Source organism: Dysidea avara, chromosome 1 (genome assembly GCF_963678975.1).
Source record: "Dysidea avara chromosome 1, odDysAvar1.4, whole genome shotgun sequence".
NCBI lineage: Eukaryota > Metazoa > Porifera > Demospongiae > Dictyoceratida > Dysideidae > Dysidea > Dysidea avara.
The window spans coordinates 19,196,058-19,214,680 of record NC_089272.1 but is presented as its reverse complement, the minus strand read 5'-3'; the positions used below and the strand labels follow the sequence as shown (position 1 = coordinate 19,214,680).

The window sequence follows — 18,623 nt, the reverse complement described above, 5'->3', positions numbered from 1 at the left end:
GTATATAAGGATAAAAGGGTGCAGCCTTCAAAAGCAGGGGTAAAAAACTTGTGTTTTATTAAAATTTATTATCATTAACATTATTGCAGCCTTTACATGGCTGTCACCTTTGATTCCACAACTTTTTTCACCCAGGCTATTTGAAGGCTGCACCCAGCTTGGCTGTTTTTCACTTTTTATTTTATTTTAAATGTATAAATACAAAACACCCTTAATCAACAGTTCAGACCTTTAATACTTTATAATACTTATATAACTACATATATCCATACATACTATATGAATGCAACATTACTGCCAGTTTGCTGTCATCCTTAATATATCTATTTTGCTGTTAGTTCCAACATCCTATGCTGTCAGTGTCATAGCACATCATGTTCAGATAGTTGGTCAGTCACTAACATTGGAGTGTAGTGTGACTACTGTGAGAGGTATCACCAGTAAAGTAGCCTTTGCATGGAGTACTGGAGAGCTAGTGCTTAAGAATGTAGAGCAACCTAAAAGAAATTTAGACACACCAAACTTTGATATTTACACTGATACTTACATCATTTCACCAGTGAGTGTCAAAGACGATGGTAGGACATATCAGTGTGAGGCAGTGATCAATGAAAATCTGCCACTTACAGCATCTGGCAATGTCACTCTGGATGTTACTGGTACAAATTAATTTATATTTTGCTAGTGTTAAATATTTGTTTGTTTGACAGTTCCTACTCCTACAGTCAGTATAACACCATCTGGTCCTATACAAGGAGCTATGGTAGGTAGTCCTCAAGATATCCAGTGTACAGTGAGTACAGTTAGTGGAGTAGAGTTGAGTTCAGTAATGATCAGTTGGATGGGACCTGGAGGAGACACTATTACAAATGATAGTAGAGTGACCATCAGCCCAACCAGTGGTAGTGGTAACAATTACACTAGTAGTCTCCTGTTTATGTACCTGATGGAGGGAGATGATGGACCATACATTTGTAATGTTATGATGTTGGAAACTACAGAATTCGATTTAATGGAAATAACTAGCCTTACTAGTAAGAAACTAAGGATTTCTAAAAACTTTATGTAAATTGCATTGTATATTATAATTATGTAACATTTTCACACCTCAGATCAAAGGAGCCGCCCCGGGGCTACATTTTGTATGTAGCCCAGCTAGTCGGTCTACATACGAAATGTATATAGCCGGCCTTCAACTGGGCAGTGATTATATAGACGTTGATGCGGAAATCGATTGTGGGATCGATCAACACTCACGTGATTAGGATGCATGACTTGGATTTCGCTATGATAAGTTTAACCACTCAGACGGGGAGCGTTTTGTTATCCTCGCCATCTTACGAGTTGAAAAACGTTGGGCTAAGCTGAAAACTAGTGCTATAGCTTATTCATTCGATCGTTTCCGCACGTTTTCGGATACTGACACGCCCCCATCACGAAGCTACCACTCTGCACAGAGTAACCACTCTAAAAGCAAGCTTACCTGTCTAGGCCTTTAGTGAACTGCATGGTTTTCCCATAAACGATTCAATAGCACTGATTAAAACATTAAACTCGCGTAAGCGAAATTTTCTGTGATATCTCTAGAATAATTATGTCCATTTATCATAACCGAACGTAATCAGAACGTACTAGCTGCTGACCCATAATCGAAAATCTTAGGTGTGCATGCATAATACATCCAGTGGCTGCACTCTTACTGGCTTGGATGATTGATCGCCCTGTACAGGCCATAAGCCTAATAGTGTTACATAATTATTAGCTGTAACAGGGGCATTCGGGCTTTGCCTGATATGTATGCCCTCGGGCCTACTGCCTAGTAAGCATTGGTTTTACTTCATCAGCTTATTCCATATACATTTTCAGTATCTATGTATATAGATTGTGCTACAGTATTTAGTAAATGTTGTTAAACTTTCCAAACCTGTAGTCCAATTATAATTTTATTTCACTGTGGCTATATACTAGTCAAAATACAGTACTAAACTTAATTTATAAAGACATGCCAAGAGCTTTAATTGCTAAGTGTATAAATACACTTGGATAACTTACGCTATGTAATGCTAGACAACTGGTTAGAAAACTTTTGTTGCCTTATGATAGGACATGCTTAAAGTCTAACTACTAAATAGCAGTTAATAACCCACTGCCTATTTTACTGTTACTTCTTTTAAGGACTAAATACAGTACCTTGATAATTCATTGCACAGTTTAGATTGAATATTCTTATTACTGTAACCTAGTTCCTGCTCCCATCAACTTGACTCTTTCTGCTCCCGACATTCAGATAGTTGGTCAGTCACTAACACTGGAGTGTAGTGTGACTACTGTGAGAGGTATCACCAGTAGAGTGGATATTGTATGGAGTAGTGATGATATGTTGCTCAAGAGAACTGAAAGTGCTAATCCCAATTTCATAACAGGCAGTGCTATGCATTATGAAGAACTCTACACCATCACACAATTGAAAGATATTGATACTAATAGAACATTTCAATGTGAGATGGTGATCAATAGCAATCCACCTGTAAGAGCTTTTAGTGTCATAACACTTGACGTTGTAGGTAAGTATTATCCCTTGTCATACAGTATGTTGATTTTACTTATTGATTATGCATTTGTTTATCATATATCTTGTATTAGTGTCTGGTGTATTCAAATTTCTATTTGACTGTTGTATATTTGTAGTAGGTACTTAATGCCAATGCTCCATTTTTACTATGAAATATTACACTACAGTTAATCCGATTCCCACCGTGAACTTAACCGCTCCCAACACTCAAATAGTTGGTCAGTCACTAACACTGGAGTGTAGTGTGACTACTGTCAGCGGTATCACCAGTAGAGTGGATATTGTGTGGAGAAGAAATGGGTTGATTTCTCATGTTAGAGAAGGAGTCAGCATTAGCACAACATTCAAAGACTCACTGTTATACACAGACCTGCACAACATTACACAACTTAACACTAAAGATGATGGTACCATATATCAGTGTGAAGTAGTGATCAATACTAGTCCTGAGATAATTGCTACCAGCAGATTGGTAATCTTGGATATTATTGGTATGTACAATGTGCTAAACAGTGCATCCACATGTATTCACATGCATAAATTGATACCGTATCACAAACTGCTAATAAAATGCACATTTTAAAATAATTTATTGTCATGCACACAATATCCAAAATTAAAATATGAATTTCCAATCAAATGTATAGTTATATAGTAGGTCCGATTGCATACACATGGTTGTATTTGTTTTATAGTTCCTACTCCTATGGTCACTATAACATCATCTGGTCCTATACAAGGAGCTATGGTAGGTAGTCCTCAAGATATCCAGTGTACAGTGAGTACAGTTAGTGGAGTGGAGTTGAGTTCAGTAATAATAAGTTGGATGGGACCTGGAGGAAACACTATTACAAATGATAGTAGAGTGACCATCAGCCACCCAACCAGTGGTAGTGGTAACAATTTCACTAGTAGTCTCCAGTTTATGTACCTGATGGAGGGAGATGAGGGTACATATGAGTGTAATGTGATGATACTGGAAACTATTGCATCAAAAGTAGCTCAAATAAGACACACTGCAGGTGATTAACACTTCTTATATTTAATCTGTCTATGTATCTATCTATATAGACATATATACAAACTAGTATTTTTTAAATTGTTACTTTAAAAATGATGTGGGGATCTATGCAATAAAAGTAGTGAAACAATAGATGAATGATGGTATTACAGCATAGCTCAGTGGGAATGTCCCTACTTTCGTATTGAGCAAAATAATTGTTGTAGCTAATGTGCCAAAGTTTTTTGCTGTAGCACAGCTAGCTACAATGTAACTTGTGACTGTTCTATTAGAGTATCATACATGACTGTTGTATTAGAGTGACTGTTATAGCTATTAGAGTATATCTTGAGTCAGCCAAGAGGTGTGAAGCTAGCTAGACCAATAAGGGGTGAGGTCATCTTGTTTACTGGTAAGTAAACAGCTAGATTGTTAAGAGGTGTGGTCCCCATACTCTATCACTATTAGTCCATGTAGATATTTAATTGATGGGCATGGTCGCGAACCTATTGCGAACGGAATCCAATCACGAACTTGCAGATATCTAGCTAGAATATCTCTTATAGTACCGGGACTGAAGCGCTTCTGAAATCCAGGTCTGAAATAATTCTGTAGCATCTATACATGTACTGTACAGTATGTTACTGAAAGAAAGTGTTGATATGGAAAATTAACACCTTGATATGGTTTCGTTGGATGAAAAAGAAGACAAGCAACCTGATTTAAGATAAAAGAAAAGACAAGGAGCAGAGGGCCTACACTTGTCAGAACCCCAAAAGGCACATCCCACTGGTGAATTTGCTATTGTGGCATAAAATGGTGGCCATGCGCTGCTTCATTGGCCTCTAGCCTTGCAACTGGTCAGTGAGGCAGGCAGTGAGGCAGTGAGACAGGCAGTGAGGCAGTGAGACTAAAATTCAAGTTTAGGCATTTTAAAAAAAAATTCTATAACCGGCCACCTGTAAGTGTTTTGTTACATTTAATGTATTATATGGACTAGTACTAAAATATTAAAGGTGATTTTCGTCATGTAGGGTGATTTTCACAGGCAAAATTTTGGGTGACGCACAAAATTTTCTGGGTGATCTCTACTTAAACGGTACTACCGTACCATTTGATACGTACATTCATAATCATTTATCTAACTATACAGTATGCTTAATATGCAAACATCTAACAATAATTAAAAAGTTCAACTGCTGAACCCATCTCTTATTTATGCATACAGCAATTCCTGACATGGCTTTATTGACATACTAGCACTGGTGCCTATCACAATATATTTGCTGGACTGTTTTGCCCTAGTTACAGAATTTAAGTGTACTGAACTAAGAGTGACAAAAAATAAAGTGCTAAACCTTGTATTGAAGTGGATCTAACTACATGAAAATGTTATAGGAAATGGTGGCTATTGTGCAGACTATAGACACAATGCAGTGTCCCATGGTACATGTAGTTTCAAACTTTATTTCCAAGGTTACCATAATTTACTGTACTAAAATAATGTAGTGTGTAGACACAATTACAGTATCTTACAGCTAATATCTTAGCCTATATAAATTACAAGTATACAAAGAATTTTTCAACTAGAGTAGGGACCATAGCACATCAATAAAAAGTACTGAAACAAGCTGGAGTAGTGCATGATATTAAATCAAAGTAAAACAATAAGAAGACTAGTGTTATATCCCTACTGTGCTCAAGATACCATACACAGTACGGATATATCAGTTTTACTATGATTTAATATCATGCACTACTCCAGTTCATTTCAGTACTTTTTATCGATGTGCTATGGTCCCTACTCTAGTTGAAAATTCCAATTTTTTTGTCTACTTGTTTGTTAAGTTTTTGTAAAATAAAACTATTGTGACTGGTGAACCCACGCATACCGCATCAAAAGAAAGAAATGGCACCGTGCACCCCAGCTATCAATTATCATCTGAAAAGTGAAGTATCCATTATGTTTCATTGTCAGCTATGTTCAACCCATTACACAGCATTATGAATCGAGAACTGTTCAAAAAGTACCTCTGGAATCAAAGTAGCTACTATGAAAAATATGGACGATTTCCGTTACGAAGGAAAGCCATCACGTGCTACTACCAAATCAACACTTTTCACTGTCAGCCATGATGAATGGGACATATAGGAGGTCACTGGTAAGTCCATGAAGAATGCATTGTACATACTACGGTATGCCAAAAGGTACCTCTCAGGCTGAAGCAACGTCAAACAGTGAAAGAATCAAGCTTGTAGCCTTAGCCATTATCGAGTTTCACTTGTCTGAAGGCATTAGTCAGTCAATTACTCAGTCAGTCAGTCATTAGAAAATTCCGTTTAATATATATATATTTTTAAATTTCATAGCAACTTGTTGAAAGCATTTCAGGTCAATCTGATGGCTTGTTTGGGCTTTAGTTTTACCTAACCAATACTGCTTCATCGACTTTAGGGAAAAGTGAGGCTGGTATTTGGGTGATATTTTCTCATGGGCCATGCCCACCCCTTTGTGGTCCCTACTATACAGCACTATTGTATCATATGATAATAACAGAATGCCTTTCTGAGCATTCCTTATACTTAAGTTTTATTACTTGCAAGAACAAAAACACCAAGAAAGAAAGTGTTAAAAGGTTGTAAATATGTTGAAAAAGTTGTACCAATAAGGTTCAATACATGCATCAGAAATTGTTGGACTCCTGACCTCATAATTGTAGACAATTGGACAACTTTTCAGCTGTGTACACTGCCATCATTTGCAAGTATATAATATAGATTTAAGTTTAATTTAAGTTCATTAATTTTCTGCATTTGTGTAATCTGTTAAAAAACGGTAGATATTTCAACTACAGTGCTATTGCCTTTAAGCTTTTATTTTACACAAAGTAAGAGCTCTGTTTTTTACACACTTAACTTTTTGTTATTGCATATATCAACTATGTGCATACAGAACACTTAATATTCAATTAGAAATAAAACATGATTCACTTATTTAGTCTCCTTATATCATTGTGTGTTTTATAACTGTTTTCTCCATTTTACAAAACTCATCAACAGTTCCCAATCCATTTGTTCTTCTGGCTGCTCCCAACACTCAGATAGCTGGTCAGTCACTAACACTGGAGTGTAGTGTGACTACTGTGAGAGGTATCACCAGTAGAGTGGATATTGTGTGGAATATTGACAGTGTTGAACTAAGAAAAATAGAAGGACATGCAATCAATTCCACAACAAAGAGCTCAGTGATATACACTGACACTTATACCATAACACAATTGAACACAACCAATGAAGGTCAAACAATTCAGTGTATGGTGGTGATCAATGGACTGTCACCAGTTATGACCAGTGATAATGTAACACTAGATGTGACTGGTAAGCTACGAATTAGCTATTTATTAATATATAAAACATATAGGAAGCTGCAAAGCATAGTATTAAGGCATGCAACAATAGAAGGACCTATAGTATAGATCAATGGTAACTATGAAATTGCTACAAAACTTACTTGAAGGAGTGTTTTCAGACAATACTGTTCAAGCTGACTTGTACAAATTATATCACCATTTAACTATATCACTACTTTGTTAAGTCAAGTAAACTTTATAATGGTCCATCCACAGAAATGCTAATTATCAACATTAATTCTACTAAATCTTGTATTTTAGTACAAGCATGAAAACATTATAAATAATGAACAAGTGATCTTGGGACTATAGTAGGTACAACTGAGGCAATGTAGAATGAAGTCAGTGAGCTTGAATGAAGAGCAACACAATAATAAAAATTTTAATAGAGCAGCCACTCTACTATGCTGATATTCATAGAGCAGCTGGCTGTTCCTCGATTATAGTTTGTACGTGTTCACCTGAGCTCTTGCCAAATATAGTAATATCAAAGAGGTGAACATGTGTTCATTCCCAATGGTTTTGTACTGGAACAAGTATGTTTTCATGTTTGCGTGCCTGAATAGTCTATACTAAATGTATGGGATATATTTAATGCCTCATAACGCACTTGTTCTTTACTGTATCAAAGCACTTTTTTGACTATTAGTTACGATGTTCAAAGGGCTTCACAGTGCTACTAAACATTTGGGCAGTTGACCCATGTAACACTGAGTTATTAACATGAAATGAGGCTCAGGCGACCACAAACAGACTGTATTAATTTTACTAGCTGCTCCATTATAATTTTAGCTTGTTAGGTTGAAGCATACACTACTAAATTCAAAAGAGTCAGGTTGGCTATATAATGTAGTTACTACATATAAAGCCTTAGTATGTCTTTAGATCACAACATACTTTGTACTAAATATAATGTAGTTGTCATGACTGAATTATTGAAGGAAATTTTTGCCAAATTTGATTCGCCAATTAGTTATTAATATTGGCTGAATGGAAAAAATTCACCAAACTTTCATCCACTTACCTGCTTCGCATGCTTATTCGCCCAACTAACTAAACTGTCATTTATGGTACTAGAATAACACTAGTTATGTGAGCAAAAAATAAGATTCTATACTGCATGTGCTGCTCAGTAATTCAAGTACCCGGTATGTGTGTGTGTACGTGCGTGCGTGCGTGCGTGCGTGCGTGTATGTATGTAATGTGGGATGGCATCTAGAAATCATTATTATGATTATGATTATGATTAAATATGGGTAAAGGCAAAGCCTGTATACCCAATCAATGCATATATTGAACAGTTATTCATCTACTGTACTGTACCTACTGTACTATTATCAATAGTTCCTCAAGCATCACTGGACATATCAGAGTCAGCAGAAGGATCTGTTAGTGGACTAATTCATATTCTAACTTGTACAGCTACGTTAGCTAATGGAGTATTACCATCTCTTGTAACAATCAGTTGGAGTGGTAGTAGTTTATCTCAGTCCCCAAGAGTCATTGTATCTGATCAGACTACTAATGGATCACACTACACTAGAACAGTGACATTCTCACCATTAATCTACAATGATGCTGGACAATACAATTGTTCTGTATTAGTGGATGGTTTTGATGAGGCTCAACACTCAGATGATGTGATGGTAGTAGTTAATGGTATGTGCAATAAATATATAGTACAGTAAATACATAGACTTTCAAGTGCACCAATGATGTTGACTGTCTCGGGAAAAGTGGTCTTGTTGCCTATTTTCAAGCTAGGATTGAAAAATGTATTCAAGGTGTTACAGCTCACCAATGGGTGTCAGGCTTTATTTAATATTCCTATAGCAAGAACATGTGAATGGGTATGGCAAAGCCGGTCTTATCATCAATGACAGCAAGTTAGATTTTTGTCACAAATACACAGCTACTTACATGGGTACACTATCAATTTTTAGTGTCATTTTCAACCGGTGTTAAGTAGTCTGTTTCTGCCAGGTGATTTTTCCAAACCCAGTGTCAAACCATACAAGTAGTTTGGGGCCTTGATAGAACTCTGCCTAGTCAGGATGTGGCTGTACAGCTCTGTGTTGTTTTGGATAAAAACCTGTGCTGTATGTTGCTGTCAGACCTTCAGTGCTGGTCACTGTAAAGTGCTAATAATAAATACTTTAGGTTTAAGGAAGAAAATCCATCCCTCCTGGAGGAAGACTGAGTGTGGCCCCGACTAGACATTGGGTGACCTGCAGTTCAAATCCTGGGGTTGGAGAGATCTTTTTCCTTACTTTGGCCCCTTTTCTGTTACACCTTATCAGTAAGTCAAGTCATTAGGTCTAAGTCCCTGTAATTAGGTTAGGTAATCCTAAGGCTGCAGCACATGTTGCTGTCAGACCTTCAGTGCTGGTCACTGTAAAGTGCTAATAATAATAAAATAATACATACTTCCTTTCATTTTACCCCCTAGGTAAAAACAATCTAAAATGGAGGGAAAATCTGTTACCGACTTATTCAGTGAAATTTGGCATGTACACTGTAGACTTCCTTGTCACATGCACAAAGCTACGTAACTAACAATTTTGAGTAGTCATGAAATTTAATATAATCCTATGCTTCAACTCATATAAAGTGTCATGTACAGCTGATTGTTTATATTATGTAATTCTGTGCACCTTAAAATGGTTGCCATTAACTAATATAGCTTCATGTTTAATCTTTATACCATTCATTCCATAATTTCTCCATTGATTACACTTATATGTAACATCTACACATATTGATGGATATTTATATCTACGTCTCTAAACCGTAACATTGTGCAATTTCATTCCCTTTTTGTCAACAGGACTTAGGCTAACAGTACAACTGATTCCACCTTTGATATCTGGTAGCTCTGGAGAAGATGCCATTGAACTACTTTGTACAGCATTTGTAGGAGAGAATGTTATTTCAGGCTCTTATGAGTTTACATGGATCAAGGATGGTGTTTCTATTGATCTTCTTCCATACACAAATGTGGTACATATCCATGATATTTACATGTGGCTGGATTTGCATTATAAATTTAATCCCTGAAACTATACAGTGTTAACCCATAATGTGATACTTCATGATGGATAGCTTTGCTACTGTATCTTTCAGCATTAAAATTTAAAGGTGTAAGGCTTCTGTACACTTCTGACAGTTATTAATCCAGAAGAGAACACAGGCAGCATGTTCTCCCCCCCCCCCCCCCCACTCCCAAACCATAGAGATATAAAGTTCAGATAATATCAAGATTCTCTAGATGCCCTAATAGAGTGACCAATTATTATAATTATACAATCACCACATGCAATACAGTATTCCATATACAAACAGTTTATACGCATGCCCATAGCATGGTTCTGTGAATGCAAGTTTTCATACTGGGTATATAGTAACTGATATTTGCACATCATAGATACCTTTAGCATATCTCATTTGGGTCATAAACTACTCATGGAAATTGTCAATGGAAACTGATCGATACAAATCCTGTTTACTACAGGATTTTATTGCTGCAATTTTGGTATCGGGCTGTACTCCTTAAACCCCTTGTTTCATGCACTTACTGTACTACTTTGATGCAACCCTAAAGCTCTTTGCTAAATCCTGGATATGCCTCGATGTGTATAAATTCACTGCTTAGAGTCTATAGAATTTCTGACTGTAAACAAACATTGTTTAGCAAGTTGGTTTCTACGTATTTAGAGAAGTGGTAAATTTGCACTTCCAGTCACATACGTATGTACAGGTATTATAATGATAACAGTTTACTTTTAATTTACAGAATAAGAGACACAACACATCATCCACGCTGTACATCAATGCCACTGATACTAATGCTACAATACACAATGGAATGTATACATGTCAAGTAACTCTCACCATAGCTGGAGTAGACAGGTTTATTCAGACTACCAATAACTCAAAAGTTGTGTTCACAGGTAGAGTCACATTCAATGAATGCATACACCAAAACAATTGGAGTCTAACTTATGTATATAGCCTCCTCGTAAAACAATACTAAGTATAGAGAATATTCATTATGCTTTCAACCAAAAAAGTTATTATAATGTTTGAGTATTTGAGCAGGGTTGTGGGTAAATAGAAGGCATGTATGTACATGTGTAAACTGGACACTGTAAAGAAAAGGAACAACAATTCTGAATTTTTGTTGAAACACTTAATAAAGCAGTCACTACACTCATTTGACTAAATTCTATAACAACACCACCTCATTTGATTAATTCCTGAGTACACTTAAAAGGTTCTATCTAGAAAACTATTTTTCTATTTTTAACACGTGTTTTTTCAAATCATACACATAGTTTAAAATGCTATCATATTCAAACAAAGCTAAGTATAATTTTAAAAGTTCTCTCAAATGATATATATCAACTAGAGGCTTAGAATATAAGTGTCCTTCATTGATCAAGCTATACCAAAGATATGAGTAAGAAATATATACCGTAGCACAATGTGTGCAATGGAGCCTCGTTCTTCTCCCAGATGAATAATACTGTTTTGGGGTCAATATTGTCCTATAGATCCGAGGAGGACAAGAGCAGAGCCAGAATGGGAAGGGGGCTCCATTGGCCATCACTCAGATCCGCCTATTGGCCTATGCCTTAGCATACAGTACAGCATAATTGCTATACAAAGTACGTATATATGCCTTTTGATACATTTGTATACTAAGTCTCCAGTCGATGTGCATTTGACTATATACTTTTCTAGCTATTTGTGCATATCAAGAAGCATGCACACTTTTGTAACAATTACTTGTATGTATACTCTGTGCATCAGTATTTTGCAGTAGAATAATGTATATTCTACGTAATGTATACAAGTGCTCTTATTCTTTGTAGCAAACATTCCACCACTTTCGCCTGTCATAACTACAGTGACCACCACACCATACTCAGTCAACATCTCATGGGTTGTGGAATTTATTTCATTTGACAATGAGACCTACTCAGTACAGTATGGTAGTGATATGTCATTACAAGATATTAGTGAAGTGGTGATGGGAAGTACTGATGGGCTTGTTACTAACCAAGTGTTCTCTGTTAACATCACTGGACTAACACCATTTACTACTTATTATTATATTGTGTGGGCTAATAATTCAGTAGGGAACACTAAGACCTCTGTCATGAGTTTTACTACTAATGAAACAGGTAACGTAAGCTTCACTGGTGCTAAACCTAAGTACCATAATATGTAATTGTCCATCATGCAGCTCCTGGTGTAGCTCCTGGAAACTTCAGGACTACAGACATAACATCAACAAGTATCATGTTTCAGTGGGATAGTGTAGTTGATCAAGCTAATGGAGTGATCAGGTGGTATGTGGTCACATGTGATGATGACAAGGGGAATAGTTTCAGGGTAAGGATGGGATGCAGTTTGTTGTGCATTATATACTTTATATTCTGATATTGTGCAACTCATATTATATTTAGCAGTAAGTAAAGTTTAACATTACATTCTCAAGGTCAATACTATTGGTGATACAACAGAAGCAGTACTTGTTGGACTAACTCCATACACCACTTACACTTGTACAGTACATGCTGTTACTGTATCTGATGGACCAAAGAGTGATCCTGTCATAGTGACAACAGATCAAGAAGGTACAACACTGATGTATCACACTCATCTTATTTGTTAATGTTTAAATCATCCAACAGCTCCCTCTCCTCCAGTACTTATTGCTGTTGCTGCTATCAATTCCACATCAGTTACTGTAGAGTGGAGTAAACCTTCAGAATTCAGTGGAATTTTGTCTACATATGCTATCATTTATTCTGTAGACAACAATCCAGTGATAGTTAAAACTATTCCTTTTGATGGACAAGAGGTGAGTTCAGTCTATTATGGTTACAATAGGTATTTCTCCTTTGTATGCATATACCAGATTCAACGTTACATCATTACTGGACTAAATCCTTACCAAATGGTCAATGTCACTATCACTGCTACTAATGGAGGAGGAACAAGTGATTTTAGCAATGTAATATCTAGTAGGACTAGTGAAGCAGGTCAGTGTACAGCTAGTTAACTACCTTATCATTTTTATATTTCTTTGCATACAGTTCCAGGAATAGTAGAAATCATTAGAGTCGCCAGTATATCCACTACTAGTGTTATTGTTATTTGGATATCTCCTGCTCAACCCAATGGAATTATTACACAATATGAAGTGATTTATTCAGTGTATAATGATACTGATAATAGTTTGAGTGAGAGAATCAGCAATGATGAAAACAGTTTTATCATCCAAGGGTTAGGTAAGGCTTAAAGAATAATGATAAGTTGCTCTGAAATGGGGATCTGGTGGCTTTTTTACAAACAAAGTCTCTTTAACAATCGAGGATATGTCCTGGTGACAATGTATGCAATGAGCTACCAGTGTGCTTCCCTAATTTACATAAAATATATAACTAAATCACAATAAGTTGATGTCATAGCAAATTGAATATCTGTGTAAATCTTGTTGCTGCCATAAAGATTGTGAGTAGCAGCTATGGTTACAATGAACTCTTATGGCAGTCAATGATCATTGACATGGTAGAATAAGTACAATCCTTTAACTCAGTAAGTACAAGTCCTATGCACTAAAGATTGTCAACACTTTATTCGTGAGTACGAAATATGATATGTTTAAATCTGGGAAACTGCATCATTCTGTTGTGCACCAGTCATTAGCTGCAGTGCAGTAAAAAGCTGTTTTATTAGTGGCAATTTATCACAGTTTATGACTAGCTGCTTATTTCAGACTACTATACTGATGTCACTCCACAATAAGCATATATATCACCATGACATAATGTGTCATGGTGATATATATGCTTATTGTGGAGTGAACAGTATATTATACTGTAGTTGTGTAAATCCAACACCCAGGTGCACGTGGTTGTAATTATTAGATATTTTCAAAATGACAAATAAAATTATGGGAGAGTTTACTAATTCGCATGACTATAACTAACTACACTTTGAGTAATTTGACTTGACCATAAGATTTGAGTATTTATATCTATAGTAGGTGGTTCCATTGTGTCACATGCTAAATGCTGAAACATAGAATTCGCATTTGAGTAGTGTCTGTATGATAATATCTCTAATACTCCAATATTAACAGCTTGGAAATGCTTCATTTTGGATGTGTACTTTATATTGCAAATCTACTTTTATACAGAATCTGGCACTCCTTATGAAGTAGTAGTGGTGGCCTTCACCAGCGCTGGAAAAGGAATGGAAGCCTACAGTCATGTGTTCTTCAGCAATGAGGAAACTCCAAAGCATTCACCAAAAAATGTTAAGATTGAAAGAAGTGGTACATCAGCTAGTGTCTCTTGGGATCCTCTCAATTTATTTGAAGCCAGAGGATTTCCTGTCTACACCATAACACTTGAACCATCTACTACTGATAGTCGTGTTACTAGACAGTCTAATGATGGAGTAATAAGGGTGACCACTAATGAAACTAGTGTAGTTATAGGAGGTCTTGATCCTAAAGTGATATACAATGTTTATGTGGCAGTGAAGACATCTGCAGGAGATATACCTCCTCCTGAACCAAGTTCGTATTGTGCATCACATAATACAGTTCATATTATTATACTAGTTGGTTCGCATTCACCTGTGCTTTCATTTCATTTTAATAGTTCTTGTCATGTAAGCCAGCTGCCCAAACATTAAGTAACACTGTGAAAATCTTACCCTTTTAATGCCAGAACTGTTTATCAAAAACACACTATGATACAGACAAGAACAAGTGAGTTATGAGGTTTTAAAAATATCCAGAACACATACATTTAGTATGAGCAATTCAGACACGTAAACATGTTTATGAAAAATGTTTCAGTTACATGTTTCTGACTCCCTGTATTCACAGGCTTTAGCCTTCTCACAGGCCCGTATTAGGATAACATTTAATAAAAAATAAAAATTTAATTAGTTCCAGTACAAAAATCATTGGGAGCAAACATATGTTCATTTGTTTGATACGAGTGATTTTGCCATGGGCTCAGGTGAACATGAACCAACTATACTACATGCATAATGCTGTTTTTTCATTGTAAAAGCAAAAATTTCTTACATGGAATTTTTGCAAAAGATTGAGATACTCTAATAGAACAGTCATTCGCATAAATCATACAAAAATATTTAATTTTTACCATGAAAATTATAATAGTTGCTTTGTGTATACATATACAGCAACTGCACTACAATGAGTACCTTAATTCAATAGAGTTTATGATAGGCCTTGCTATACTTAGAACTTTAATATGTAAGAATATAATGTAGACATACATTTTTATTTATTTATTTATTTTCTATACTACTAATAACTGTGCCTTTTTCATTCATTTATTTATCATAGTAGAGACAGCGAATGTGTGGGTGTGGACCGTGATGTAATATAACCCAAAACCCTGCCTTGATTTTTCCTCATGACAATATGACAGTATTGGTTGGGTAAAATCAAGCCCAAGAGTGTCTTCAAATCAACCCGAAATGTTTCTGTCAAGTTACTACAGAATTAAAAAAATATGGGAATTTTCTAATCATATCAAAACATTTTTCAAATTTTCCATATATGGCTGTGGGATTACGTGCATAATAACACTGCTTTTTAAACACGGTGCCAAAACTTCCACATACTATGGTTTACGGAGATGGGATCAGTTCATCGTACTCCTTGATAACAGGCAATTAGCGTAGTATATAATAGAGTGTGCAAAGGGTAAAGGCAGGAGGGAGTCTTGTATGGTGAAATTGAAGTACATACTAATACACTAAATAACCCTGTTTTTAACACTTTTCGTAATGCATCTTTATAAAATAACCATTTAAACACTCAGCTCCAACACATCATATGATAGCAAGTTTGGCTAATTTGGTTGAGGGTATCAAGTTGTACTTTTGGGGTTTGTCCATCTGAGTAACTAAATTCTTCAATGGAGGTTTGTATGGAGAGCAAATTATGTCGTAATCAACAGTGAATAAATGTTACTGTGGTAAAAATTAAAACAAAAGTTCGGGTGGCATTTTGAAGAGCAATTCAAGGGCTTTCTTTTGGTGTATAATTATTGTGCTGTAGAGATTATAAGTACTAATGCTTATACTTTTGCATTTTATATTATTTTGTAAAATACATTTCTTTTGTATCGGGAAAGGGAAAATGGCTGTTGATGAGGTTTTTTAATTGACCAGTTCAGCCAAGCTAAAGGCTGTTAAAAGGATATAAATTATGTTTTAGGTTGTTTTGATGTATAATTCCTAAGAACTAAGGGTGAAATTCAGTGTTGTGAATTTTTTGTTTTTATGGCTTCATTAGACAAATCCCAATAGCATGTTTTGACATGGCCTACCTACCTGACACCTTTAGTCAAGCGTAGCGAATACCTGACTACTAATTCTTTCACAGAAACATTTCTAATTCAGTGAAGAATAAACCTTTTGTATATTGATAAACATGCAATGCTTGTGCTATTGCCTTACCTTTTATCCTTCTTTACCATGGCCATCAGTCAAGGTTCTATACTGCTGATAGTATAGGATCAGTTGAAATATATGGCACCCACCTAACATTAGGAAAAGTGCTTGTAGGATTAGGAAAATTGCTTGTAGTGTTAAGCGTTAAAACCGAGTTGGGTCATCCAGGTCCCGCTGTACAGATTATCCAAGCCTGACCCAGATTGGATGATGTGTTAACTTAATTACACAGGTCATAGTGTAGCCCCGCTTCTTTCGTGGACCATGCCCACTTATGTAAATTACTGTCTGTAGGTATATGGTAGCTATGCCCATTTATCAGTCTGTAGGTATGCATGAATCCACGTCCATTATTGCCTGCAGGATTATGTAGAGCCATGCCCACTAATCAATTGCTATTGTATGAGTCATAGTCTAGTATATAGTGCTGTGATTAACTCTATATAATTATTGTGACTGGTTTTGTGAAAAGCAGGCTATTTAGTGGTCATGAGCTTGCAAAAACAAGTAGCTATAAGAAAAAATTAGGAATTTTAAATTAGAGTAGGGATAGTGTATAATGCTGCAATAAAAAGTACTAAAACAAGCTGGATCAGAGTAGTACATAATGAAGTGAAATCCCTACTGTGCTACACTCAAAATGCACAGAGGGATATTCACTTCTTATTGTTTTACAGTATTTGGACATTACATACTACTCTGATCCAGCTTGTTTCAGTGCTTTTTATTGCAGTACTATATACTCTAATTTTAAATTCCTAATTTTTTCTTATACTTGTATGCATTAAATTTTGTATTAAATAAGGAAAATATTGTAAACTTAATACAGTTGAGCAGCAGTGATAAAATTTAACTCACTATTTAGTTAAATTGGGGACTGAAGAATCTGAGGATGGAAGCAGTGATAACAGCAGCATCAGTGCTGTGTTGATTGTGCTACTGGTCATCTTTGCTGTAGTGAGTGTTGTTGCTACTGCTATAGCAGTTTATTTCAAGTTAAAGAAAAGAAAGAAAAATCCTAATCCGTAAGCCCTATGTAGTATAATGGTTTGGTAATGTGACATTGTATCTTTCAGAATTACTGGTGTTTCAGTGGAAATGGTACAGCAGGATGCTACAGTTCACAAGAACGTTTCTGCTGACAAGCACACAATAGAACTACCAGCATTCAGAAATCCGATGTATGATTTTGGAGCGAACAACATGGATGGTGCTGAAGTAAAGGAGAACATTTATTCTTTTATTGGGCAAGCTCAGGAGACTTTGGAGAGTGCTGCTGATCAGAGCGACCTTTAAGATTATGAATGTCCCTTTCATGCATACACACACTGTATTTTGTATCTTTAGTATTAGTCACTATCCCCAGCATTTTATTGCATTATAAGGAAGTAGTTTTTTTGTAGTGTACAACCGACTCAGCAATAACAGTTTGCAATGCTTTGGACTATGATTTTTTTTCTTCATGCATATACGCATGTTTTGTATCTTTAGGTCCATAACTTCTACATACATTATTAGTCATTATATCCCCAGCATTTATTGTATTATAACAAGTTAGTTTTTTGTAGTGTACAACTGTACAAAATGATTCAGAAGTGATAGTTTGCAATGTGCAAAGTATGCTTAGCAGTAAACACACAGTGAGATAATGTAATATTTTGCAAACCACATAATATGTGACTAGATTTGCAAAAATGGGTCTTCAACATGCATCCAATTCTATGAACTTGGAAGACCATAACTTACTCTGCAAGACACATACAAGCCTGAAATTGTTTTCATCCATTAAGGTATGTTGGTGCTCAGTACAGAGCAATTTTTTAAGTCAATGAGATTTTCTAACATGAAGTTATGCATTATCAAATTTGGTAAATTGGATGTGTTTGGAAGACCAGCAATGGTGGATAAGGGGGGCTGTAGTCCCTGTCGAACAGCAATATGGAGAGGCGTAGCCCACTAAAATTATCCATAGCTGTCATTATACAATTATACTGGTTGTATATTACACCAAACAACTGACTATACAAATGCTTAGATACCTGCAATCAACTGGAATGAAGATCAATATACCCTAATAGAGCAGTCACCCTAATACAACAAATTAATATTCTATGTTGCTAAACTGCCT

At 35.8% G+C, this 18,623-nt stretch overlaps 1 protein-coding gene across 1 annotated transcript in view; it reads left to right on the top strand.

Moving 5' to 3' along the window:
- The window catches only part of LOC136265576 (titin-like), a 46,302-nt gene extending 28,178 nt beyond the window's left edge, over nt 1-18,124 (top strand). The window contains exons 17-34 of the mRNA XM_066060482.1: nt 339-659; nt 711-1,034; nt 2,244-2,564; nt 2,740-3,063; nt 3,268-3,594; nt 6,633-6,950; nt 8,327-8,641; nt 9,810-9,982; nt 10,776-10,932; nt 11,857-12,168; nt 12,231-12,379; nt 12,486-12,624; nt 12,682-12,851; nt 12,909-13,032; nt 13,087-13,281; nt 14,193-14,576; nt 17,361-17,520; nt 17,572-18,124. Coding sequence (XP_065916554.1) covers nt 339-659; nt 711-1,034; nt 2,244-2,564; nt 2,740-3,063; nt 3,268-3,594; nt 6,633-6,950; nt 8,327-8,641; nt 9,810-9,982; nt 10,776-10,932; nt 11,857-12,168; nt 12,231-12,379; nt 12,486-12,624; nt 12,682-12,851; nt 12,909-13,032; nt 13,087-13,281; nt 14,193-14,576; nt 17,361-17,520; nt 17,572-17,791 — 4,433 coding nt within the window. The 3' untranslated portion in view covers nt 17,792-18,124. The remainder of the gene's footprint in view (nt 1-338; nt 660-710; nt 1,035-2,243; nt 2,565-2,739; nt 3,064-3,267; nt 3,595-6,632; nt 6,951-8,326; nt 8,642-9,809; nt 9,983-10,775; nt 10,933-11,856; nt 12,169-12,230; nt 12,380-12,485; nt 12,625-12,681; nt 12,852-12,908; nt 13,033-13,086; nt 13,282-14,192; nt 14,577-17,360; nt 17,521-17,571) is intronic.
- The last annotated feature ends 499 nt before the right edge of the window (nt 18,125-18,623 follow it).